General features: G+C 43.8%; 1 protein-coding gene across 2 annotated transcripts in view; it reads right to left on the reverse strand.

The window, feature by feature from the left end:
• CDKAL1 (CDKAL1 threonylcarbamoyladenosine tRNA methylthiotransferase) overlaps nt 1–26327 on the reverse strand; it is a 770441-nt gene that overhangs the window by 252781 nt on the left and 491333 nt on the right. For both annotated transcript variants that reach the window (XM_075533360.1, XM_075533370.1), the window contains exon 11: nt 11372–11517. In XM_075533360.1, the coding sequence (XP_075389475.1) occupies nt 11372–11517 (146 nt within the window). The remainder of the gene's footprint in view (nt 1–11371; nt 11518–26327) is intronic.

Below are 26327 nucleotides of genomic sequence, written 5' to 3' on the forward strand. Positions count from 1 at the left end.
TGATGTGCAGGTGACACACACCTTGCCTGTCCAAAGTGAAGAGCACTTGAAACCCCTGCTGATGAAGATCAAGGGCTGCAGCCTTCAGTGCGGAGAAAACCAAAATCTTCACAACTGGAACATGGTAAATGGAGACAAGACTGAAGCTGTCCAGGATGTTGTCTTGCTGGGATCCACAATCAATGCTCCTGGAAGCAGCCGTCAAGGCATCAAAAGATATATCACATCAGGTAAACCTGCCGCATAAAACCTATTTAAATTATTGAAAAACAGAGGCTATTAGTCTGAAGACTAAGGTACCTGATCCAAGCCATGGTACTTTCAATGACCTCATTTGCATGTGAAAGCTGGGCACTGAATGAGGAAGACCTAAGAAAAACTGATGCATTTGCACTATGATGCCGTCCAAGAATATTTCAGGTACCACGGACTGCCAAAAGAATCGACTAATAAGTCTTAGAAGAAGTGTGGCCAGAGTGCTCCTTAGGTACAGAAAGGATGAGGCTCCCTCTCACATACGTTGGGAGAGAAGCTCTACTAAAGTCGAGGGCAGTGAAAACAGAGGAAGGTCCGCACGGAGAGGGACAGACACAGTGGCTGCAACAGAGGGACTCAAGCATAAGAGCAATTGTGAGGAGGGCGCAGGACCACATCTTGCTTCTTTCTGCTGTTCGCCGGTTTGCTGTGAGTCAGCACTGACTGGAAGGCACCTGACAACAGGCACAGATGGCTTTTAACAAAGGACTGAAACCGATTACATGGAGATGGGATAGGCTCTTTAACAAATGGTGCTGGCCAAACAGCATATATATTTTCAGAAAAATGAAACAGGATCCAGAGCTCACATCATCTCTAGAAATGAACTCAAGATGGGTCAAAGAGCTACATGCAAAACGTAAAACTCTAAAAATCATGGAAGTAAAATTAGACACAAATACACAGGATCTAATTTACAGAATAAATAGTATATTGCGCATAACTGAAAATTTACAAATAGCAGACAATAAACTATACAACCATGCCCTCCTAAAAATGTAGCACAGATGAATACCAAATTACTCTCCCCAAAAAATCAAAAGTAGAACCTCCAGACTGGAGGAAAACGTTGGCAATGACATGTGGGACAAGGGTCTACTCTGTAATTCACAGAAGTCAAGACTTGTTGACAGCCAAAAGACAAATAATCCCGAGGACAGGAACAGATCGTTCACCAAAGACATTCAGGCAGCTCAAAGTCACAGACAAAGAAGCTGTCAGTAGCCCTTCAAAGGAGCCCTGGCGCCATAGGAACCCCAAAGGGCAAGTTCAACTCTGTTCTGTAGGACTGCCATGAGTCGGAATTAAATTGATGGCAATGGGCTTTTGTTTTGTTTGCAGGAGGACTGGGGGTAGTAGTAGGGGTAGGAAAGTTCTCATTAGCCCCAGCGATCAAACGCAAACTACAGTGAGAAACTGTCTGAGCCTGGTGATCATGACACTGATTAAAAACAAAAACAGCAGACAAAAATGCTAGCGGAACTATGGAGAGAGTGGCCCTCTTAGCCAACACCGGTGGGGCTGTAGGGTTGTAGCATCGTACAACCACCATGGTCTTCCTTAAAAAGCACAAATAAAAATAGCATACGGGCTGGAAACCCTACTCGTACATATAACCTAGAAACATCAAAGCTGTGACTCACACAGAGACACGCAAGAGTACGTCCATCGCAGTAGTATTCACAGCAGGGGAAAAGATGAAAACCATGGAAGCGCCCACCAACAGATGGATGAATGGAAAAACCAAATTTTGGTACATACAAGGTGGGCTTCAAACAATCCCTGGAATGGTGTAAGTACAAGACAATGGCGAAACAAAAGAATAGGATTTTTCCACAAATTTTTTGAAGCCCATTAATACACACAATGGACTACTGTACAAGGCTAAATAAGAGCCATGAATTGGTGAAACATCTCTCAACAAGGGGGCATCACACTGAATGCAATAAGTCACGGACAAAAGAGCAAACATCGCATGAGGCCTCTATCATAAACCACTGCGGTAGTTACATAATTTCATGTCAACTTGCCATTGAGAAGTGTATGGGGTGGAGGTTAGCCTGTCAATCAGGGCACAGCCTGATGGTACATCCTTGTGGGTGTGGCTTTCTCTTAAGGAAGGGCCTGGGAACCTCCACTCTGCTTGACCTTCCTGCTGGTGGGCCTCTCTCAGACCTGCCAGAGCCCTGAGATGCTTCCACTGCCATTGGATCCACAAGACTTTGCACCCAGCAGCCTGTGATCTCTCTGCATTTGGCATCATTGCATGTGGCTGCGTGAGTCTGAAGAATTACTTAGGAACTAGTATTGGAATTAAGACTGAGTTGGATGGGGTTGGGGTGTTTTCTTGATACATGAAGCTTCTTGATATAAAGTACTTTCTTACATATATATGAGTGTCAATGGATTTGTTTCTCTAATCAACCTGCCTTAACACAACCATCAAGACCTGAAACAAACATCCTTTGATGGCTGCCACGGAGGGGAGGGAAAGGGAGAGAAAAGCACTAATTACACAGTAGACAAGAGTTAGTTTTGAGGAAGGGCAAGGCAATATACAATATGCGGGCAATCAGCATAAAGTGACCAAGGCAAAGAAGGCAGGGAGAGAAACACAAGAGCAAAGGACAACTGCAGCGAGTGCAATAGCAGCAATGACAACCATAATTCCTGAGTGCATACATAGGCTTATGTGAACACTAAGTGGGTGAGGTCAGGGAGGTCAGACAGGAGCAGCCCTGCATACATATATAGGTATGATGGAATATAGATCTAGATACAGATTTATAATATCTGTATTTATAAATGCTGGGTGTATGCTTATATACAGATATAAAAGAGTATTCAGGGGACAAAGTGATAGAAACTACTTGGATATCTGGACTGAACCAGTGTCCCTGAAAACCAAGGACCACAGCCTAGAGAAAGAGCTAGGCCAACTGGGAAAACACAATTCATAAAGATAATGTTGTACATCTACATGAGTAGCATCTGAGCTACACTTATGAGTGGCCAACTAAGAAGCAACTCTTGGTCTCTTGCTAGCTGGCGCATGAAAGAATGCTTTTAAAAAATAAAGACCGGGAAAAATCAACAACAATCCTCAAGCAAGCAAATATTCCAAAGGGTTGATGGCCCACAAGAACCACAGGCTCATCTAACCTGAGGCCAAAAGACCTAGATGCTGCCTGGCTACCACCACAGACCCCTCCGAGAACAAAATAGAAGTCATAGTTAGAATGGATTTAAAAAATACTCTAGAACAAATTCAAAGCTAGAGGGCGGTGAGGGTGGGGGTGGGGTGGGGTGGGCAGAAGAAAGATGCTAGAGGAACCCTGAGAAAACCTTTACCTTGAATTTGAAGACACTCCCTGAGACCACTTGCTAGTGAAATAATAGATGGGACAATAAGATAAACAGTAACAAGAATCGCTCCTCAGAACACTCACCTACCACGTGAGACCGAGACGCTTCAAACCTGGGAAGGAAACAGGGAGGGTGCCAACATGATATGCTGTTTGAAACCAGAGTCACGGAACAATGCATGTATGAACGACTCATTGGGAAAACCAAATTGCTAATGGAAACTTTTACCTCAAGCACAATATTAAAAAATAAATTAAAATAAGATGGTTATACAGCAGGAACTGAGGCTCTAGTCCCATGATGCACTATAGAGACTTTAACCATTCGTGACACTGATGCTTACTTTACAGTACATGTGGCTAATGTACATGAGAAGACCATGAGAGAGTCTATGAAATACGTAAACAACCTGCCAATGAAATGAAACTGCTCACTATCAGCATATTTCATGGATGTAAGACTTGATCTTATGTTCAAGACACAACATTCAGGAACATTTTACAAAGGGTTAAGGGAAATCCATTTCTTGGTTTCTGAAAGGAACAACACAATTATATTATAAAGACAGGACATTGGGTTGGAAACAGTGAGGTTCGTCTTTGAGTGGCTAGAAAGAAAATAAAAATGAAATCAATAGAAAATGTAATTGCCTTCAAACCCATGTATCAAACTTGAGGTAGTCTCAAAATGACACGGCGTTTTAGAGAGTGGTGTCAAAGTCTATGCTGCACGTACCCCTCCACGTACAAACATAACCCGATGTTGAGAAAGGACAACAGACATTGCATTTGCTACCAGATCAGTGTCCTACTAACACGTTTATATATTATACATAACAAATATTCATATATTTATCCTGATACCATATTGTTATTTTGAGAAGTTCTGCAAACAGCAACTTTCAGGAGAAGCATACAACTACACTACTCTTGAAGGAACTCTGACAAAACAGAAACTAGGGAGCGAGGCCTGAAAGACACCAGTGATAACCACTTAATTCAAAATATGAGAATGATGAAATAAAGCCAGAAAGCACTCTTTAGGGAGTCTTGTTACCTAACTTATGTTGAAGGAGGTGCTGAGTCATTTTTTATTTGATGTGTTGGGTTGTTTGGTTTGGGGGAGGGAGAAGTTGCTCTTTCTGTTCTTTTCTAGCAAATATTGCGACTGATAGTTCCAAGCCTCCAGGAAGGAGCCCTGGGGGTGTCGTGGTTGGATATTGGGCTACGATCCACATGGTTGGCAGTTCAAAAGCACCCGCAGCTCCGTGGCAGGCATACTCTTGCCTACAGTTACAGCCTCAGAAACCCACGGGGTGGTTCACTATGCGTCAGCATTGCCTTGATGACAGGGAGTGTTGCTTTGGAGGAATAAAACTAGGTGGCTAAAGGAGCAGAAAACACCATACCTCTGCAACATAACCATCTTTGATGAGACGTACTGCAGCACAGACATGTGATCGATGAGGACTAACGACAGGAAGAAAAGTCACTTCCTATGTTCACGAGTGGACCTTAATTTTTACCCCGCCTGGAAAAGGAGGTCACAGGACAGGCTGGACCGTGTGAGATAACTAAGTCTCTGGCTCATTTGCAGAAATGATCCTGCCAAAGTTTTCCTGGCTTTAAGCCCCGGTCGCCCCATTCTCTGTGTGAGTCCACAGTGGAGGGACGAGAGGGTGAACCCTTCTCTGCAAGCTGTCACTTTCACTCTGGCCTGTTTCTCAGCCCTGCCACTGCCCCCTCCACCCCTGACTCAACGATCGGCTAGGCAATCTCTGGGTACAACACGTCGAGGTGGTATGGGTGGGCGATAACAGTGCCAAGGGTTAATATTCTATAAGCAAGACGGACTGCACCAGAAGTACAGAAACAAAACCAAAACCACTGCTGGCTCTTAATGACCCTATAGCAAAGGGGAGAATGGCCCCTGTGGGTTTCTGAGGCCGTCAATCTTTACAGGAGCAGAAAACGGTCATCTTTGTCCCATGGAACAGCTGGTAGGTTCAAACTGCTGACTTTATGGTTAGCAGCCCAACACAGCCCACTCTGCCACCAGAGCTTCTTCTGGAAGGATACAGTACACTGAAAAATTGGTAACAGCACACACCATGGTGGGGGTGGGGGGGGGCTGAACATCAACACAGAGATGCTACAGAACAAGACAAATGACTATAAATCCACTCCAAACACACTTACTTCTCTGGAGGTCGGTCAACAGAAAAGTGGGTGAAGGGAGACGTTGGACAGTGTAAGATATGACAAAACAATAATGATGTAAATTATCAAGGGTTCGTGAGGGAGGAGGGAACGGGGAGGGAGGGGAAAGATGAGGAGTTGATGCCAGGGGCTCAAGTGGAAAGCAGATGTTTTGAGAATGATGAGGGCAACGAATGTGCAAATGTGCTCGACACAATGGATGGGTGGATGGATTGTGATAAACGTTGCACGAGCCCCCAATAAAATGATTAAAAATAAACAAATAAAGATGAAGAGTGTAGGGGTGGAGTCCAGGCTGTCAATCTGGATATAGCCAATGAGACTTCGGTGGGCATGGCCTAAAAAAAAACAACCACATTACTGTGAGAAGCATGGGCCATGCTTCTCAAGGTCAAGGTCTAGTTAGCAGACACCAAAAGGCCACTGAAATGTTAACAAAATAACGGTGTAAATAGGTCTTATAATTCATCAGCTTTTTTAAAATGAATCTATCAGCAGGACATTCTTACATATTTCTTTCACACTTCAAGGTGTGAAGCTGAGGATTCAGAGACTGACTTACATTAGAACATATGCTTGTGAAAATAGCTCTACATATTGTCGCTTCCTGGATCTCTGCCAAGTGGTTGATGGTGAGGAGAAACCATGGGAATGCTCCATTCCTTAAATGAGGAGGGCCCATTTATTGATGGGTCAGTCCCCAAGGTCCGGGGAACCCCAGTTATATAATCCCTAACACACAAAAGTGAAAAGGCGACACTGGGGGAAGAAATTTTCATTATTACTTGGCAAATACAAGTGAATGATTCAATTTTAGACTTTTTTAAAAAGCCCAGTGTTGTGGTAAAAAGATAACATGGGAAAAAATTAAGCGACAATTAATGAAAGGAGTAACATTTACAATGTATATATTAAAAAGACAAAAACATGAATTCTTTCTAAAAGCTGAATTTCCCCCTCTTTGTGCTGGCTATTTTTTTCCAGATTCCTACAAATCCCATCATGTATTTTAAGAACTCATCTTATCCACTTAAGTAAGAACATCCAATTATTTAGTTCACTTTCAACCGAATTAATAAATCTGAATATAATAATTTAAGTCATAGATGATTGTCTGCTCATGACCAGCTGCTTAAAATTAATATATTAAGTAATTCCTTGCAAAGGTTGCATGATTGACTACATTTGCATATGTCTGAACAAATGCCATCACTACTAGGTTATCTTCAATCCAGCCGCGATTAGAGTAATAGCTGCCTACTTCCAACCACTAAAGAGAATAAGGACTGAGCTTCAAGTTGGGTCGTATATAAACTTATTTTGTTGCTGGTGCTGTTAGGTGCTGTCAAGTTAGCCCCAATTCATAGTAGCCCGATGTACAACAGAAGGAAACGCTGCTCACTCAGTCCTGTACCGTGCTCATAAATGTGCCTGTGTTGTAGCCACGTTACAGCCAGGGTGTCAGTGCACCGCTCATTGAGGGTCTTCCTCGATCTTGCTGACCCTTTACTTTACCAGCAAGACCTCCTTCTCCAGGACCCGGTCTCTCCTGACAATGTGTCCAAAGGAAGTACATGAGACAAAGTCTTACCATTCTCTTCATCTTGTTAGATTTGTGTACGTTCATTTGTGTATTTAGATCTTTCAGGACATGAAAGCTATGACAGATAATCCTTCAGAAACAGTAACAGGAATAACGGTTCCCTGAGGGTGTGGGAAGTGAGAGGGTGGGGGAGACAGGGAGAGGGGAGTTGATAGCACTGATTGGTGTTATACAGAATTGCATAACAACAGAACTGTAGGTGAATGGATATTGGATTGTGTAAGATGTGGCAAAAGAAACAAAAACAAAACTACTATCGGGAAGAAAAACAAATAAGGGTGGGAAGGGAAGGACAGAGGGGAGCTGACATCAAGGAGTTCAAGAAGAAAGAACGTGTTTGAAACGGATGGTAGTAGCAATTGTATAATACTTCTTGATGTGATTGAACTATGGGATGTTATATCCGTAAGAGCTGCAATAAAATGATGAATTAAAAAAAATAAAAGAAAAAACTTACCATTCTCACTTCTAAGTAACACCCCCTAACTACCACCCCCTTTTTTTTCTTTTTAAGAAATAGATAACTAAGTCCTTTTCCCTAATCTGATCAGTCTGAAAGCTCTGCTGAAACCTCTCCACTATGGGTGACCCTGCTGGTGTGAACCACCTGCAGGACAGCAACATGCTCACCACCACAGCACTATAAACAACTAAGCAAGTCATAGGAATGTGGCCTTGCTCCCAGCGAAAACACAGCCCAATTTCAACATTAAATAAAATTAATTAAAAGAATTCACTGTGTGAAGCTATAGCTCAGGGAGAGGGACATGTCTGATCAGAGCATACAAGAGCAAATGAAGGGGGAGGAAGAGAGAGAGGAGCACACCCTGGCCCACCAAGCCTTGAGGACAATATCCCTGCTCTGAACAGCCAATGCACAGAGAGGACCTTATGGCCAGCCCCACTAGGAGAGACAACATCCCTTGCTGACCCATAGTGCTACAGGGGGCAACACTGGAGACACAGTGCAGGAATCGCATCAGATCTGACCCCACCACACCAAGGCAAAACACTAAGGGTGTGCACCAGAACAGCAAGGGGAGCAGAGCAAGGAAGTCCCCAGGGAATACCAAAAATAGCCTTTGGGGCTAGGGTGTGGCACCCCATCAGATTCCACTGGAAGACATTCCTAAAGGTCAACAAATAGACCTTGAACTATTTACAGGCTTTTCTTTTTTGTGTGATTGGTTTTTATGTTGTTTTCTTTTCTTGTGTTACTTTATTTTGCTGTCTTGTTTTTTGTGCATTATTATTATCTCTGCAGGTCTATCTAAATAAGATAGGTGGAGTAAACAATCTGGAGGAGAAAACATCAGGACCATTGGTTCCAGGAGTACATGGGAGAGGGGAGGTGGAGGAAAAGGAAGTGGGTGTTAACAAACCCAGTGACAAGGGAACAACAAGTGATCCAAAATCGATGGCAAGAAGGGTGTAGGAGGCCTGGTAGCGCTTGATCAAGGGCAATGTAACTGAGCGGAATTACTGAAACCCAAATGAAGGCTGAAGATGAGAGCGGGATGAGAGGAAAGTAAAAGGAAACAGAGAGAACTAGGAGGCAAAGAGCATCTATAGAGGCCTAAATACAGGTATGTATATATGTAAATATATTTGCATATGATGATGAGAAATAAATGTATATTCATATATTTATAGATTTAGTATTAAGGTAACAGATGGACATTGGGCCTCGACTCAAGTACTCCCTCAATGCAAGAACACTACTTTGTTTTATTAAACTGGCATTCCATGATGCTCACCTTCCTAAGAGGATTGAGACAAAGCAATTGCATATGCAAATGTGGTAAAGAAAACTGATGGTGCCCAGCTATCAAAAGATACAGCATCCAGGGTCTTAAAGGCTTGAAGATAAACAAGTGGCCATCTGTCTAAGAAGCAACAAAGCCCGCATGGAAGGAGCACACCAACCTACGTGATCCCAAGGTGTCGATAGGATCAGGTATCAGGCATCAAAGAACAAAAAAAATCATATCATTGTGAATGAGGGGGAATGCAGAGTGGAGACCCAAAGCCCATCTGTAGGCAACTGGACAGCCTCTTCCAAAAGAGTTGTGGGGAGGAGACAAGCCAGACAAGCCAGCAGTGTAGCACAGATGAAACATACAACTTTCCTCTAGTTCTTAAATGCTTCCTCCCCCCACACCATTAGGATCCCAATGCTACCTTACAAATCCGGTTAGACCAGAAGATATACACTGGTACAGATCAGAACTGGAAACATGGGGAATTCGGGATAGATAAACCCTTCAGGAGCAATAATGAGAGTAGCAATGCTAGGAGGGTAAGCGTAGGTGGGTGAGAAAGGAGGAAATGATTACAATGATCTACATATAACCCCCTCCCTGGGGGACAGACAACAGAAAAGTGGGTGAAGGGAGATATCAGACAGGGTAAGACATGGAAAAATAATAATAATTTCTAAATGATCAAGAGTTCATGATGAAGGGAGGGGAAAAAGTGAGGAGCTGATACCAAGAGCTCAAGTGGAAAGAAAATTTTTTGAGAATGATGATGGCAACAAATGTACAAATGTGCTTGCCACAATGGATGAATGGATGGATTGTGGTCAAAGTTGTACAAGCCCCCAATAAAATGATTTAAAAAGAAAAAAGAAAGAAGCAAGACATCCTTACGGGTGCCATGATTTCTTTGCAATTTCTGATGGCAGTTCATTCACTAGTGTCACTGTGGCCGATAAGATTTTCTCACATGAAAAAAAAAATTTTTTTAAGCTAGAAGAGAGGCAAAGAAGGGAAAAAAATGACAACAACAGACACCGAAGATGAACATTCTTATTCTCCAGCCTTGACTTCGGGTCTGTTCAAGATCTGAAAGTACTCGCGACGATGAGCTCCTTTGTTACACGGATGTCCACCTGGAGGCTGCATGTATTTTATCGGGACAGTCATGAGTTCACAGACTCAGTGTGCCTCCTATCCACAGACTTAAAGAAATCACTGGCTGTGTTTGTCTGAATGCACACTAAGTGTCTGCATTATTTCTGGGGTTAGGATAATCCAGAAGTCACTAAAAATGTTGATGGGGGAAGGGGTGTTGGGCAATTAAAAAAAAAACATGCAAAAGGAAGATGAAGAAGGAAAGAGAAAGTAAACAGAAGAAGAAAAAACATTTTTGTAAGAAAAGAATTATGAGTAGCCAGCACAAATGACTAATTAGAGGTGGAAAAATAATTGCGTACAATATGTATAAGGCAATCATGCCCATGTAGTGCTCTGACATGGTACAAAGGTACATAATTATAAACAGAAGATGGAAATTTAAAAAGTTGTTTCTTAATTAAGAAAAACACCAGAAAAATTGTGGAAAATAGGAGGGCCTGTGCCACAGAGATACAGCGATAACTGGCAGATCCCGGGAGGGCGGACAACGGGTGGGCACTGGCGGGTCTGTCGTGACCAGCGCTCCCATTTCCTGCCCCGGATAATCACAGAAGGCAATCAATGCTGTGTGAGGAGGAGGAGGATCTTTGAAGAACATAATTAGGGGCTGCAAGTGTTTTCGGTGGAAACAAAATTTTCATTCATGTCTGAGATTGTGTAAATAGGCCTTAATTTTGGTCAATAACAATTTGAACTTAAAAAAAAAAGTTAAAAAAATTGAAGCCAGCAGCCTCCTTTAGAATCACCTAGCAACCTACAGGAATAAGTATGTGAAAGTAAAGATGGTCCAGACACCCTTAACAGAAAAAAAGAAAATTGCCATTGAATAGAAATGATCTGTTTTTATGGTGACATGATGTGGCCTACCTCCAATATCAAAACTAGCTCATGACTTCAAAAAGCCACATTAAAGGAGAGGTGAGGTGGAGCAAAGCCCAAACTGTTTCCATCCACCCAGGGTCAGGTATGAAAATAATCACAAGCCACATGACCTTCGGCAGGCTGGCTTACACAAATTAATGGTGTGTCACACACAGATGGACGGTGGATGTGAACGGCGGGGGAACCACATCCAGGCCGCCTCAGGAAGAGCTGAGAAGATGTCTCACCCTCTCTCTTGTACCTTCAATTGTGAGGCTGCCAGAGTCTATGTTGCCACATGCTTTTAAAAGAATTTTTTTTTAATTTTAAAGAGCCATGGCTATTTTCTTAAGTGCTAACAGACTTACTTCTCTTTCAGAAAATCCACTACTCGTTTGAAGTCAGCCACGCAGTATTCTCTCTTCATGTCCATGAGCACGGTGTCCGAGGCAGACTGCACTGGTATGTGCAGAAACGCATAGACTCGGGGGTGATTGAGGATTTTCGCCATTTCCTTAAAAGAGAGGAGGGATCAAGCATTAGTCATTTGAGCAAGCGAGGGAGGGAATGGTCTCACTCAGATCAACACCCACCATTGCAAGCAAATAAGCAAAGTTGACAAATAAACAGACCTCCTGTCAAGGTTCTTAAAGCAAATGCCAATTCTCCGATGACATTCCAGAATCTAGTCTTTTCGAACATTTCACTTAAGACCCATGGCCTGACACCCACCATCGCTTTTAGGTGACAAAATGGAGGGAGAGGAAGAGAAAGACAATCATACCAGGCCTAGAGATTGTTAAATACTTCTAAAGAAGCACCATTCCTCTTTCCCGTCGGAGAAAACTTTGTTTTGCTTTGTTGTGTTACAAAGAGTAACAACAATATTTAGCACAAACAGTTGACGTTCCAAAATCCTATGTCTTTGGAAAAGAACAAAGAAACAAATCTATTTATTGCAGTTGAGTCAGTTCTGGTTCTTCGCAAGCCTATAGGATAAAGTAGAACTATCCCCACAGGATTTCCAAGGCTGCAAATCTTCACGGCCACAGACAGCCTTACCTGCAGCCCACAGGACGGCTGGTGGGTTTGAACTGCCAGCCTTTTGGTTAGCAGCCAAGCACTCTAACTGCTGTGCCACCAAGACACCTGCTTGAATGGAGAACAGCCAAAACGCAAGCAAGTCAACACAGGTCTAAAGTTGGAAGAGGAAAGAAGCACTCTGCAACTCCCTTACTTATCAAATTTCAATTTCTCTTGATTTAATAATACGTCTTGTTGAGTATCCACCATGCATAAGGCACAGTTGCAGATGTGGGGCCATTCAGTTTACCACCGGTCAGCTCTGGACACCAGCAGCCACATGATTGTAGCATTCAAAAGAGGAGAAAGAAGGCGAGAGCAGGAAGAAGAATCCATCTTGGAAAGTTCACGTGAAAAAGTTGGATGAAATAAATTAGGAAAACTCAGAGAATGTCTTAAAATATCCCTCCAAAAGTGGGGAAAGCTAAGGACCAAAGGCAAGTTGCTGGTAGCTTAAGCATGTATGCAAGCAATAAGAAAAGGGATTCCTTTACCCCCTCCACTGTTTGTTCACTGTCAGGCATCGGCATGAGAGAGAGAGCTACTGAGAGGCGAGGGAGCAAGCAGAGACCAAAAGTGGTCAAAAGGCCAAGAAAGAAGCTGCTCTTTAATAATTTGCATGCATCCAGTGACTTATAGTTTCCAAAATACTGAACATTCACATCCCTATCTCATTTCGTACTCAGAACAGCCTTTGGAGAGGCCTTGTGGCATCAAAGAGCCAGCGAACTCCCCACAAGCTGTCATGAGTGGAGACCGGAGGGGCCAGTCAGTTGTGCATATGGGTCAGCCAAGCCCTGGGCATCTCCACTGTCTTTCCACAGACCGTGAACATTAACATTTTGACCAGGGCCCAGTGGAAGGAAAAGGGGAGATTAACTCCCACCAGTCACCTGCCTCGCGGTCGCTTAGTTGTACTTAGGGCAGTATTTTGAAGAGAAAACTCAAATTGCCAAATGAGACCATGGATGGAATTTTCTTCTCACAACCTTCTCTCGCTGCAATGACCAGGCCTAGATATCCATCCACTTCACTATGATGGGCCATTCAACTGGAACTGGTGTTGAAGAATTCGTTGCTCAGCAGGAAAATTCCTGCTGGCACATCTCAATCTATGATGAGAGAAATGATAATACGTGATTCGCATTGTTAGCTGCTGTTGCTTTGGGTCCTACTCATAGAGATAGACCTTTGTGATCCATTGGTGTTCCTGGCTGATTTTAAGTAGATTGTCTGGCTTTTCTTCCTAACTTTAGTCTGGAAGCGCTGCTGAAACCTATTCAGCATAGTAGCAACACAAGAGGCTCTACACTCCGTGACGTGAAAATTCACTCCTTGTCCTGGTTCCTTGCTTGACGTGCATAAAATGGAAATATTGATAATACCCGTATCGTATGGCTTTTATAAGAACAAACTGAGATGATCCAGTATGTGTCTCTATAGTAAGCCCTTAATATGTACAGAACCTAATATTCTTCTTTTTTGAAGAGTATTTAGAGTCCATGATAGCACAAGGCCAGAGTGACTACTGGGAACTATCAATACAAGTTGATTCAGTTCCTGAATCGGAGAAGCTGGGTTACACGAAGAAGAGTGTGGCGTCGGGGTTGGAGGAAGGCTTCTTCACAAGCTGGGATATGCAGACGACACCGCCTTGCTGGTTGAACGTGAGGAGGACTTGAAGCATTTGTGGATGAAGATCCAGGATTGCAGCCTTCACTATAGATTACAACTCAATGTCAAGAAGACCAAATTCCTCACAGCTGATCCTACTGGTAAACTCATGGTCGACTGGGAAAAGATTGAAGTTGTCAACGATTTCATGTTGCTTGGATCCATAACCAATGCTCATGGAAGCAGCAGTCAAGAGATCAAAAGGTGCATTGCATTAGGTAAATCTGCTGCACAAGACCTCTTTAGAGCATTGGAAAGCAAGCTTGTTCCTTTGAGGAATTAAGGTACACCTGACCCAAGCCATGGTACTTTCAATCACCTCATCTGCATAGGAAAGTTGGACACTGAATAAGCAAAGCTGAAGAAGAACTGATATATTCCAATTATGGTGCTGGTAAAGAATACGGAATGTTGCAGGATCATGGCCTGTCAAAACGAACAAAAATCTCTTGAAAGATGTACAGCCAGACTGCTCCTTAGAAGCAAGGGTGGCAAGACAGTGTTACATACTGTGGACATGTTGGAGAGACCAGGCCCTGGCGAAGGTTATCATGATTGGTAAGGTAGCGGAACAGCAAAAACAGGAAGGCCTGCAACAACATGGGCTGACACAGCCGCTGTGCCTGTGGGCCCACACGTAAGGGCACTGTGATGCCGGCACAGGACCAGACAGCATTCTGTTCCGTTGTACAAAGGGTGATCATGGGACAGGACCAACGAGGTAGTCCCTAACAACGACAACAACCCAGTACTGCTATGCGTTGGGATCAAATTGATGGGAGTGAGTTTGTTTTTTGAGATCACTAAGTAGGATCCCTGTTAGTACAATCAATTAAGTGTTGGGCTGTTAACCGCAAGGTTGGCAGTTCAAACCCACCAAATACTCCACATACAAAAATAAAACGAGGCTTTTAGCTTTTTTAAAGATTTAAGTCTTGGAAATCCTAAAAAGCTGTTCTACTCTGTCCTATGAGAAACAAAAACTCAAACTCATTGCTACTCAGTCAATTTGGACTCAGAGCAACCCTACAGGTGAAAGAAGAGCTGCCTTGTGGGTTTGCAGACTGCAACTCTTTGGAGAAGAAGAAAGCCCTGTCTGTCTCCCTCAGTTTCAAACTGTTGACCTTACGATCAGCAGTCCAATGCATACCCACTACACCACTCGGGCTCCCCACCCGTCAGAACTGAGCAGATAGCAGTGGACTCAATTTGGTTTTGTGGTATCAATAAATAAAAAAACAGCTTTCAAATGAGCTGGTCCACAACCTAGCATTTTTAAGAGAAAGACCTTGTTCTTGCTTTAAATAAAGTGGAAAAGGGGCTTAGCAGCAAATGTGACCCTGAACCAGAAAGAATAGCAGGTTCTCTTCGAAACACTCCGGGTGGCATGCCACGATACACAGGATACTGTGCTGGACGAAGCACTCCCACCTTGCAGTACAGCTTACGAATGAAAATGTGAATTGCAAGCCAGAGGATAAAGCTGGTGGGTGGTTTTCTTTGCTTTTCAAGATGAACTCTTCCTACTACTAACGACCTGCAGCTCCACACTACAGACTCGCAAGATGCACTGTTACGCACTAGAACCCCAAATCACTAAATGTGCGCCCCCCCTTTTAAAAGCATGCCCCTTGATTAAGGTGTACATTTCTGCCACCGAAAGAGCCGTGATTTAACAGAGATTAACGTACCCCCAAAGGGATCCTGCTAGCACAGTGGCACAGCATTTGGGTGCTAAGTAAAAGGACAGGAAGTCAAACTCAATAGTGGCCCTATAGCAGGAAAAACCTGGAACACGACTCACATGAAGATTAAACAAAAAGACCAGACTCACTGCGAGAGTCGACTGCAACTCACAGCAGTCCTGGAGGACAAGGCAGAATCTGGGTTTCCAAGGCTGTAACTCTTCACTGCAGTAGGAAGCCCCCTTTTCTCTGGTGGCATCGCTGCTGGTTTTGAACTGCTGCCCTTGGGGATTCGCAGCCCAAAGAGGAAAGACTACGCCACCAGTGTTCCCTCCCATAAAGAGCACAGTCTGGGAACCCCTACAGGGGGCAGCTCTACTCTGTCCTATAATATCTGCTCCTTGGTATCGGACCACTAGCACACAAGTGTACCCCAAAGAAACAAAGCACCTATTTTACTTCTTTTTCTACTTCTTCTTCCTTCTTTCTACTCCTTCCAGATCCCCTCTCAATCAGCACTCTGAGTTAAGGACATGCTCTGCTCTCTCTGCCACCTGTCACAATCCTTGTATTCACAAAATCCAGCTGTGGCAAACAGGCTTTCTTGTGGAAGAGAAGCCTTTTGCTGCGATTCTTCAGGACCCCGGTTCCTAGTGTTGCCAAAGAGTTCACTTAGCTTGACCTAGCAAAAAGGAGTCCTTGGGTGTGCAAATGCTGACTGTTGACTCAGCTGTTAACCAAAAGGTTACAAGTTCAAGTCTCTAATCTATCAAAAAGTACAAGGCCTGATCTACTGAAACCCTCATGGAACATCATTCTACCCTTGCCACATCTTGATTGTCAAAAGTCAGAAACAACTCAAAGTCAACTGGATTCCATCTTGCAATAGGTCCATTGTCTGAAAAAGTCTCCCCTGGCATGGAATACAGGTTACTCCTCTCTCTATTTTGTTGTTGTTGTTGTTGATGTTGGGTGCACTAAGTTGGCTCCAACCCATAACAAACCTATTCACAACAGAGCAAAGCACTGCCCAGTCCTGGGCCATCCTCATAGTTGTTCCTATACCTGAGCTGTCCCCTGCAGCCATTGTGTCGATCCATCTCCTTGAGGGTTTTTCTCTTTTTCACTGCCCCTCCACTTCACCAAACATGATGTCCCCCAGGCTCTGCTCTCTCCTGACAATATGTCCAAAGTATGTAAGATTAAGCCCTCCCATCCATGGCTCTAAGGAGCATGGTGGCTGTACTTCTTCAGGACAGCTTGGCTTGTCCTTTTAGCAGTTTGTGGTATTTTCCATATTCTTCACCAACACCAAATTCAAATGCTTAGAGTCTCCTTCAGTCTTCCTTATTCAATATCCAACTTTCACATGCATATGAGGCAATTCAAAATACCATGGCTTGGCTTCCTGGTCTGGTCGTCTTTGTGGGAGGAGAGAGATCCTTGCGTGACCTGGGGCAGTCTCTGCCAGGCCGCATGGTCAAAGGAATCCTAATGGGTGCCGCATACAACCTGAAACTTCTTTTAACTCTCATTAAAATCACTTGGATCACGAAAAAAAAAATACCATGGCTTGGGCCAGTCACATCTTAGTCCTCAAAGGAATGTCCTTGCTTTTCAATAGTCTCCTGCAGCAAAAAAAATGACCCAATGCAATGCATCTCTTAATCTCTTGACTGCTGCCTCCATGAGCACTGATTGTAGATCCAAGCAAACTGAAATCCTCGACAACTTCGATCATTTCTCCGTTCATCATGCTGTTACCTATTGGTCTAGTGGTGAGGAGCTTGGTCTTCTGGACATTCCACTCAAATCCACACTAAAGGTTGCTATTCTTGATCTAATTCTGAAAGTGCTTCAAGTCCTCCTCTCTTTCAGTAAGCAAGGTTGTGTCATCTGCTTACCACAGGCTGTAATAAGCCCCCCTCTAATTCTGGTGCCACATTCTCCTGGTGGATCTGTTCCATAGTCAGCCCCTGGCCTGATTTTAGCTGCTACCCTTACAATGAAAACATCAATGGTAGATCTACCATCACACAGTTAAATATAGGTGTAGATTAAAACCACATCAATGTACAAAGAGAGAGATTTAAAAGAGAATTGCTAATAAAAAGGATAATACTTTTTCAATTAGCAATAGCTCAGTTTGGCTATAGCAGGTAAACAGGCATATGGGGGGTGGGGGGGTGGTCCAAAAGTTCATGGGAAAATTCCATTGTCTTTCAATTCCAGTTTTCCAGAAAGTTTTTTTGAATTGCCCTTGTATATTGTGGCATGCTTTGATTTTTTAACAATGGACAATAAGTGAATGCAAAAGAAACTACCATATATACTCCACTATAAGCCAACCTGACATCAGCTGAGGAACCTAATTTTACCACAGAAACTGCATGAAAACTGTGCTGAAAAACTCGGCCTATACATAAGGATATACGGTACAAACAAGCCATAAACAAGACACTTAGTATTGGTCGTCTGAATAGGGGTTGCGTTTCTGAGGGTCTGTGAGAGCTTTAGGATGGAATCACAATGAATTTCCTTATGGAAAGAACTTAGACACGAGGTACGGAGTCCAAGTTATACAAAGGAACACTTAGTGAGTGACACAGATGGCTGGTGGAATAGTGGTAGCCAAGAGCCACCCGGTGCTGGAGCTGGGAGAGAGAGCCGGAGCAGAGGGGCACGTAAATGAGTGGCGGTGTGCGCACACCCCTGGTATGTATGTGCATGAGAGCACACAGTCCCCACGAGCTAATCACAAGGTCAGTAATTCAATGTCACCAGCCTCTCCTCAGAAAAAAGATGAGGATTTCCACATCCTTAAAGATCCCCCGACTCAGAAACTGACAGGAATACTCTGTCCTATTGCATTGCTTTGAGTCAGAATTGACTCAGTGGTAGTGAGATCAGTGTTTGGTATGATGGCAATGAGCATCCAAACTGTAACTATTTTCATATAACATAAGGGCGTTTATAATCTACATGATGACCTCTTAAGGCTGCTTAAGATACAGATAATGAGCATTCTGTAGTTAAAAGTCAGATGGGGGAATTACTGTAACCCAAATGAAGACTGAGCATGATAGTGGGACAAGAGGAAAGTCAAAGGAAATAGAGGAAAGAGCTAGGATGCAAAGGGCATTTATAGAGGTATGTACATATGTAAATATATTTATATATGAGGATGGGGAAATAGATGTATGTGCATATATTTATAGGTTTAGTATTAAGGTAGCAGATGGACATTGGGCCTGCACTCAAATACTCCCTCAATGCAAGAACACTTTGTTCTGTTAAACTGGCATTCCATGATGCTCACCTTCCCGACATGATTGCTGAAGACAAATGGGTGCATAAGCAAATATGGTGAAGAAAGCTGATGGAGCCCTGATATCAAAAGATATAGTGTCTGGGGTCTTAAAGACAAACAAGCAGTCATCTAGCTGAGAAGCAACAAATCCCACATGGAAGAAGCACACCAGCCTGTGTGACCACGAGGTGTCAAAGGGATGAGGTATCAGGCATCAAAGAACAAAAAAACATATCATTGTGAATGAGGGGGAGTGTGGAGTGGTCACCCAAAGCCCATCTGTAGGCAACTGGACAACTCCTTTCGGAAGGGTCTCGGGGAGGAGACAAGCCAGTCAGGGTGCAGGGTAGCAATGATGAAACATACAACTTTCCCTCTAGTTCCTAAATGCTCCCTGCTCCCCCCACCCCACTATCATGATCCCAATTCTACCTTACAAATCTGGCTAAACCAGAGAATGTACACTGGTACAGAGAAGAACTGGAAACACAGGGAATCTATGACAGATGCTCCCTACAGGACCAGTGGTGAGAGCGGCGATACCGGGAGGGTAGAGAGAGGGTGGGGTTGAGAGGGGGAACCGATTATAAGGATTTACATATAGCCTCCTCCCTGGGGGACAGACCACAGAAACTGGGTGAAGGGAGATTTCAGACAGTGTAAGATATGACAAAATAATAATTTATAAATTATCAAGGGTCCATGAGGGAGGGGAGGAAGTGAGGAGCTGATGCCAGGGGCTTACGTGGAGAGCAAATTTTTTGAGAATAATGAGGGCAATGAATGTGCAAATGTGCTTTATACAATTGATGTAAGTATGGATTGTGATAAGAGTTGTATGAGCCCCCAATAACATGATTTAAAAAAAGAAAGTCAGAGTGGGGAAGGGAGACTGCAATCCATGTGAGAGGTGAAAATAACAACAATGTACAATCTATCAGGGGGTTATGAGGATGGTAGGGAGGGGGGGGGCGAAGAGCTGATACCAAGGGCTCCATAGAAATTAAATGTCTAGAAGAGAATGAAGGCAACATATGTAGAAACATGCCTGATTCAATTGATGTATGGATTGTGATGAGTTGTGTACGCCCCAGTAAAAGGATTAAAAAAAAAAGTCAGAGAGTGGGTAACCAGGTCAATGGATCAATGCTTCTAGCTGCCTACCTCACATTTATAAAAGGACCGCTTCTCTTACCAGGAGATAATCATATCAAAGTTTACTTATTTTTCCGAACTTAAAACATTAAAATGACAAAAACAAATAATAAATTGAATGAAAACAGGCTTCACTTTCAAAATCATCCTACATATGGGCACATTATCTTCTTATTTTTTCATTTAATTTCTATTGCCCCGCAGTCACTAAATTAATCATCACACTTATCTGCATTTGAATAGACACTCGTACACTATCAGTTGGAGCAAGTCAGTTGGCGGGTAAGAGTGTATAAAATACTGTAATGTTTGCATTGATAGGCGTTTGTCTTTAGACTGATAGTCGCCAATCAGAAAGCCTCCTCAGATGATAGCTGTGTTATGAATTGCGTGTCTGTTTAAAATGCTCGACCTTGCACTGCTGCGTTTTGGGTCAACTTAAAGATGTATCATAAAGTGAAAACGCATTTTAAAGGAAAAAATATACCAATCCTTTTAGGCATTACATTTTCTTTCAGGCATTTTAAAAACAGCTTTATTAAAACATAATTTACATACCAAACATACGTGAATTTCCAGTTTTCAATTAAATGGTTTTTGGTTTTGTTTTGAGTATTTCCAGGGCTGTGCAACCATCCCCACTTTAGAACCTTGAACTAACTGTAGGATACTTTTATTCTAAAAGAAGCCCTCAGGCTCATTAGTCGCCACTGCCCTTTAGGCCAGACTCCCTGCCTGCCCAATCCTAAGTGACCACCACTGACTCTTGGTCCATAAATGTGTCTATTTTGAACATTTCAGATAAATGAAATCATATAATATGTAGCCTTTTGTGGCGCCCTTCTGCTACAAGAGTCCTTCATGCTGAAGCATGAATGCATTTCTTTCCAAAACAAACAAGAAAGGGTAGTGACTTAGCATTTACTAAATATATCATGTCATTATATTGCCAAGCGTTTCCAAACGTTCTAAATACTACTAGCTTGAGCAACACATTAAAGCCAGCATGATAGGTAAGTATGGATCATAATGACCCAGTCAACCTCAAATGGTATAATTTGTTGAGTTCATGTAAGAGCTTATAAATAATTACAGCTAATTCCTTTAAAAACAACAGCAGCAACAACTGGTCTTAAAATGACAAGAAGAGGGATCAGAAAGGGTAATGATGTTACGGTTTGTTCTAGACTCTTTTCTCCCCGAAGGCAGTTAGTAGCTCTATTCTCAATGCAGAACACAGGGGACTCTGGATTTCAACCTGTGCTGGTCTCCCTGCCCTGCAATTACATCCCACACACTCTGCCAGGAGCTTCTTGTTCCTAGGCGTCATCGGATCGGCTCCGATTCCTGGGGACCCTCTGTACAACAGAAGAAAACACAGTCCGCTGCTGTGCCCCCCTCGCAGTCATGGCATGTTTTCTTTCTCTTTGCGTCTCCACCTCCCTCCCTAGCCCTTCAGGACTCCGGTTACGGTGAAATGAATGATCGAATGACTCCGCCAATGATCAGACGGCTGATCTTGAAGTTCGCAGCCGAAAGCATCGCCATGCCATGGATGGCGCCGGGTCTCCTCTCCAGGATAGCTCTCCCTGCCACCGAGTCCATGCCGACTCATAACAACCCTATGGGACAGGGTAGAACCGCTCCAGTGAGTTTCCAAAAGACAGTGGAACGCCCTGACTTTCTCTTGAGGAGCAGTTGGTGGTTTTGAACTGCTGACCTTGGCCTAACCACTACGCCATCGCAGAAATGTTAGAAATACCTAGATTACTATCTCTAGTATGTCTGTGGAAGCCTGTCTGGCGTTTTCCTAAATCTTCCGGCATCCCTCTCTGCGGAAGTATTAGGTACAGCCCTGCCTAGTTAAATCAGGAGTGGCTACTGCCTTGCTAAGCCCGGTGAAATTAGGGCAGAAAGGGCAGGTGCTACTACTGAGGAGAAGCTTTAAAAGACAACAGCTCTCTGTGCGTGTCCCACAGTCCCCTTCCAAGTCCGAATCCTGTACCGGAGACACCTTGAATAGATTATCAGCCAATGCCAGCCAAATTGATTTTCACTGCTGTAAGTGTCATAGGGCCTTGGTGGTATAGTACTTACATGCTGGGCTGCAACCGCAAGGTCTGCAGTTCGAATTCACCAGCAGCTCCTTGGGAGTATGACTGGAATTTCTCCTCCCATAAAGTTACCGTGTTGGAAACCCATAGCCAGTGGCGATGAGTCAGCTTGACTCCATGGCAGTGACTTTGGCTTGGTTCTGGAAGTTTATAGGAGGCTACGGTTTACAGTGGACGCCTCAAATCCACTTTCAAGCCTGCGAGCGGATTCAGCTTCCATTTAATTACTTCTGACCATGAACTTAGCAATGTGAATAGCTGCCACCACCACCACCACCCCCCCGCCCTCGCTCCACCCCCCAGGCAGAGTATATTAGCCAGTGTGTTACTACCACTCCCCCAGCCAGTCAGGGAGGGGCAGACTAGGCCTTGGGCACTTGCCTGGGTGTGCCCTTGATGGAATTTAGGGTACTAGGCTCTAAATGAGGCGCAATGGCGGCCTAGGGGGTTACACAGTGAGCTCCTAGCCACAAGGTCAGCAACTGCAGCTTGGGCAAAGGAGGAGGCTGTCCACTCCTCTAAAGGTGCCAAGTCTCAGAAACTTACAGGAGCAGATCCACTCTGTCCTAGAAGGTTTGTATGAGTGGGAATTGGCTTGATGGCAATTGAAAGGGTCCTTGAGGGGCCACAAGATTGCAGGTCACATCCTAAGGGCCTTGGACGGAGGGCTCTGAAGCAATCTCACAAGCTCTTCAACTGGTCCCAATCATGGTTTATTCCTACTGCAGCAGTCCCGCCTGGGCCTCTGCTGTACTGAGATGCTGACAATTACGTCTTTGTGACAGTTTCCCTTGTATTCTTATGCCCTCGATTAGGGGCCAGTTTCTATAAATCCTTGGACACCATTAAGGCCTCCTGTCCCTCCTCTTTTTCTTTGTCCAATTCAAGACTTCATAAACCTGTACCCACCAAGCGCAGGAACAACTGGGAGGGTACAAGACTGGTGGCATTTCGTTCTGTTGTGCATAGGTTTTCTATGCATCAGAGGTGACGAGATGTCACCTAACGACAACAGCAGCAGCAATTATGGTTTAATTTTGGGGGTCACTTTTCTCCCCTACAACATAGGTCACTGTGATCTGGGGTGTCTTCTGCTTTACAACACAACCTAGTCGATCCTAAATGATATGTTCTCATTTTATTAAAACAAAAAGAAAGAATAAGCGAGATTGTTAAAGTAATAGAGCAGTAGCCTGAAATCAGTAGCTGAGAGAAATCGAGTTTAGCACCTACATATGCAAGTCTAGAGTCCCTGTTTGGAGTCAATGTTCAGGACATACTGAATGCATATGGCAGACAGGAAAGGAAGGGATGCACTGTTTAAGGGGCACCCCGGGGTTCCATCAACCTTGAATTGGTTCACGGTACAAAAGCGAAGGCACAACTCAAATACAACGTAAGAGAACCTTTCGAAAGTCTTAATGGGGACAAGACAAGGCATATTGGAAGGTCATGACGGTATCAGGCGTCTGCAGAGATTCAGCATCGGAGGCCAAAGGAAACCGTTAACAGAATCATGGCTGGTGGGCAGATGGGTGCATCCGCTACAGGTAGGACTACAGAAGCAGAAATGGGAGCCAATGATTGGAACAAGCAGGTTATGTTTGACAGAGAGCTTAGGGGATTGGTTCCGGGCCCTCCATCAGACCAAGGAGGTCACGCTGGGACTCACACCACGTGACCCTAGCACTCCAATTTCCATTAAAGACATTCCTAGGCATGGCCACAATGGCTACTCTAGTTCTCCGGGACCTGGCAGGGGTCCTCAAACTTTTTAAACAGGGGGCCAGTTCACTGTCCCGCAGACCCGTTGGAGGGCTGAACTATAGTTTAAAAAAAAAAAAAAACTATGAACAAATTCTTATGCACACTGCACATATCTTATTTTGAAGTAAAAAAACCAAAAGAGGCAAAAAGACCTGGCTGTCGGGATAAATGTCCTTGGTGGGCCGCATGTGGCCCGCAAGCCGTACTTTGAGGATCCCTGCTGGGGGGTCCACAGGAACCTGTTAGGTAGCTGGATTTTGCAATGGGGTTGTCCTTCCCATGCCTGCAAAGGCCCCCCATAAAAGAGGTTAAAAAGAAATCAGGCAACCATTGAACACCTCTGAAGACCCCAAACTGAGCTTGCTCACACTCAAGCCCCCAAGCCAGGTGGGAGGTACACCTGGAGGGTCTAAACTAGGCCCATACTCATGACATCACCCAGGTGGGCTTAACTGAGCTAATGGGGTCTACCGATACTGTCAAGCATGCCTCCCCAACAAGAGGATCGAAATACCCCGACTGTGGGAAGGCCTCGCTCTCTTACCTTGCTCCTGGTCAGAGGCAGGAGGAGGGTAAGGGTCTCCCTCCCACTCTGTGGTGGGTGCACACAGGCCTGCTCTGGGTCTACTTGAAGCCCACAGTTTCTTGCTCACATGCTCTAAGCCTTTCGGATTCTTGGGCTTCTGGCCTCCTGGGAACTCCCCCTCCCCCAAGATCCACATGCCTGGGTGCTCTTTTCCACGTGGTTGTTCTTTGCCCAGCTGTGAACCCCAGTGCGGCTTCCACACAGCGTGGCATGCTTCCCAGGGATAGTGGGTACCCTTTTGAGACCGTAAAGCCTGACACTGACCTGTGCTTCATGGGGCAGGGTTACACTTGGATTACAAAAGGGGCATGGGCTTGAATTCTTTTATCACTGGAAGCCAAGCACGAAGCCACTTGAGAAACCTAACAAACCCACACTCCAATGCACTCTGCTTGAGGGCAGCCATCCATGCTGCTGGCTAGGGGGTAGAAGGACTTCAATAGAGGCTGACTTTATTGCAAAACTTATAGATTTAAGGCCTCCACCATAAATCATAGCCTTTTGCAGATTTGGTGCCCAGAAATTTAAGCTCTAATACAGAATGATTAAAAAAAAAAGTCCAGGCATATTGCAATAGGTAACATATTATACACTCTGGGCGTTATATTAAGACACAAGGATTGTAAATTTATAGTTCAGTGTACCATCATATCAGTTCTTCTTGTTTCTTTTTAGTTTAATAATATCTGTTTGTATTTAAAAGTGAATTTGGGGAAAATAAGTACATTTGGGACCCACTTATGATATCAACTGCTCCAAACTTTGCTGGAATCATGTTAAAGAGAGAATTGCTCATTTGAGGCTCAATCTGTCAGGTTGAATCTATTACTCCTTGCCTTTAGGAAAGCAGTATGTAAAATAATTGATGAACCTAAAATACTTTTGGGCAGGAACACATTGTTTTTTTTAAAAAAATGAATGCATTCTGTTCTTATTAAAAAAATGCATATTCATTTATGAAATTTGGGAGAACAGAAGAAACTAAATATGAAAAACTAATCACTGACCAAAACAATCATTGTTAAAAAAACAATTATTAATTTAATCTTGAATCAACTGAATTATAAAATTATATCTTACATTGTCTAATGGTTTAAGAAAAGTGAAATGATTTTCAAAGGTCTAAATAATATACGAATAATATTTCTTGACAATACATCCTCGAAAATGAGCTCTATTTCTTCCAAAGAGGTGGGAGGTGGGGGTGGGGGAGGGGGCGTACCACCTTTCTTTTAAGCAGGGTCCAAATCACCCAGGCACTTATACTCAAAGCTTCCTAATTAGCATAACAGGAGTGAGAAATCTGAATATGAAAACAACAAACAAAAGAAAATCCGAGCTAAGAATCAGAAAAACATCTTAGAATCCTTCCTGAGGAAATTATTACCATTAGAGAAATGCTTTCTCTAGAGCTATGATGAGGGAATTGAAAAAATAAATAGACATGAAAGGGAAAAAAAAACTCTTTGTTCAAAGAGAAAATAGAAACTGAGATTGGAAGTAAAAAAACGAATTAGAGGGAAGGGCAACTCCCTCTCCCCACGCCCCACAATGTATTCTATATAAGAGAATTCTTTCGAGGCCTTTGTTAGCTCCTAGCTGTTAAACACAGCGACCATGGGCTCCCAGCCGAGAGGTCAGAGATCAGGCTCCACCAGAGACGGGAAGAAAAGACCTAATGATGCACAACTTGTATTACGCCTGAGATTTTAGAGCTTTTAGCTTATGGAAGGTTGCTGTGAGGGACCTAAGTCCATTTTGAGCCTTGACAAAGGTTCAGGCAGCGTTTGAGTTCTTTCTGGCCACTACACCAGCAATGCCGCTCATCCTTAGACAAGTCAGGGACAAGTCTTCAGAGACGCCCTCCACCCCCCCCCCCCCCCGTGGCTTCGGAGAAGAGCTGGAGAGCCTGCCTGTGTGTGTGTGTCCTTCGGAATTGATGGCGCCAGG

This window comes from Tenrec ecaudatus, chromosome 1 (genome assembly GCF_050624435.1).
Source record: "Tenrec ecaudatus isolate mTenEca1 chromosome 1, mTenEca1.hap1, whole genome shotgun sequence".
Taxonomy (NCBI): domain Eukaryota; kingdom Metazoa; phylum Chordata; class Mammalia; order Afrosoricida; family Tenrecidae; genus Tenrec; species Tenrec ecaudatus.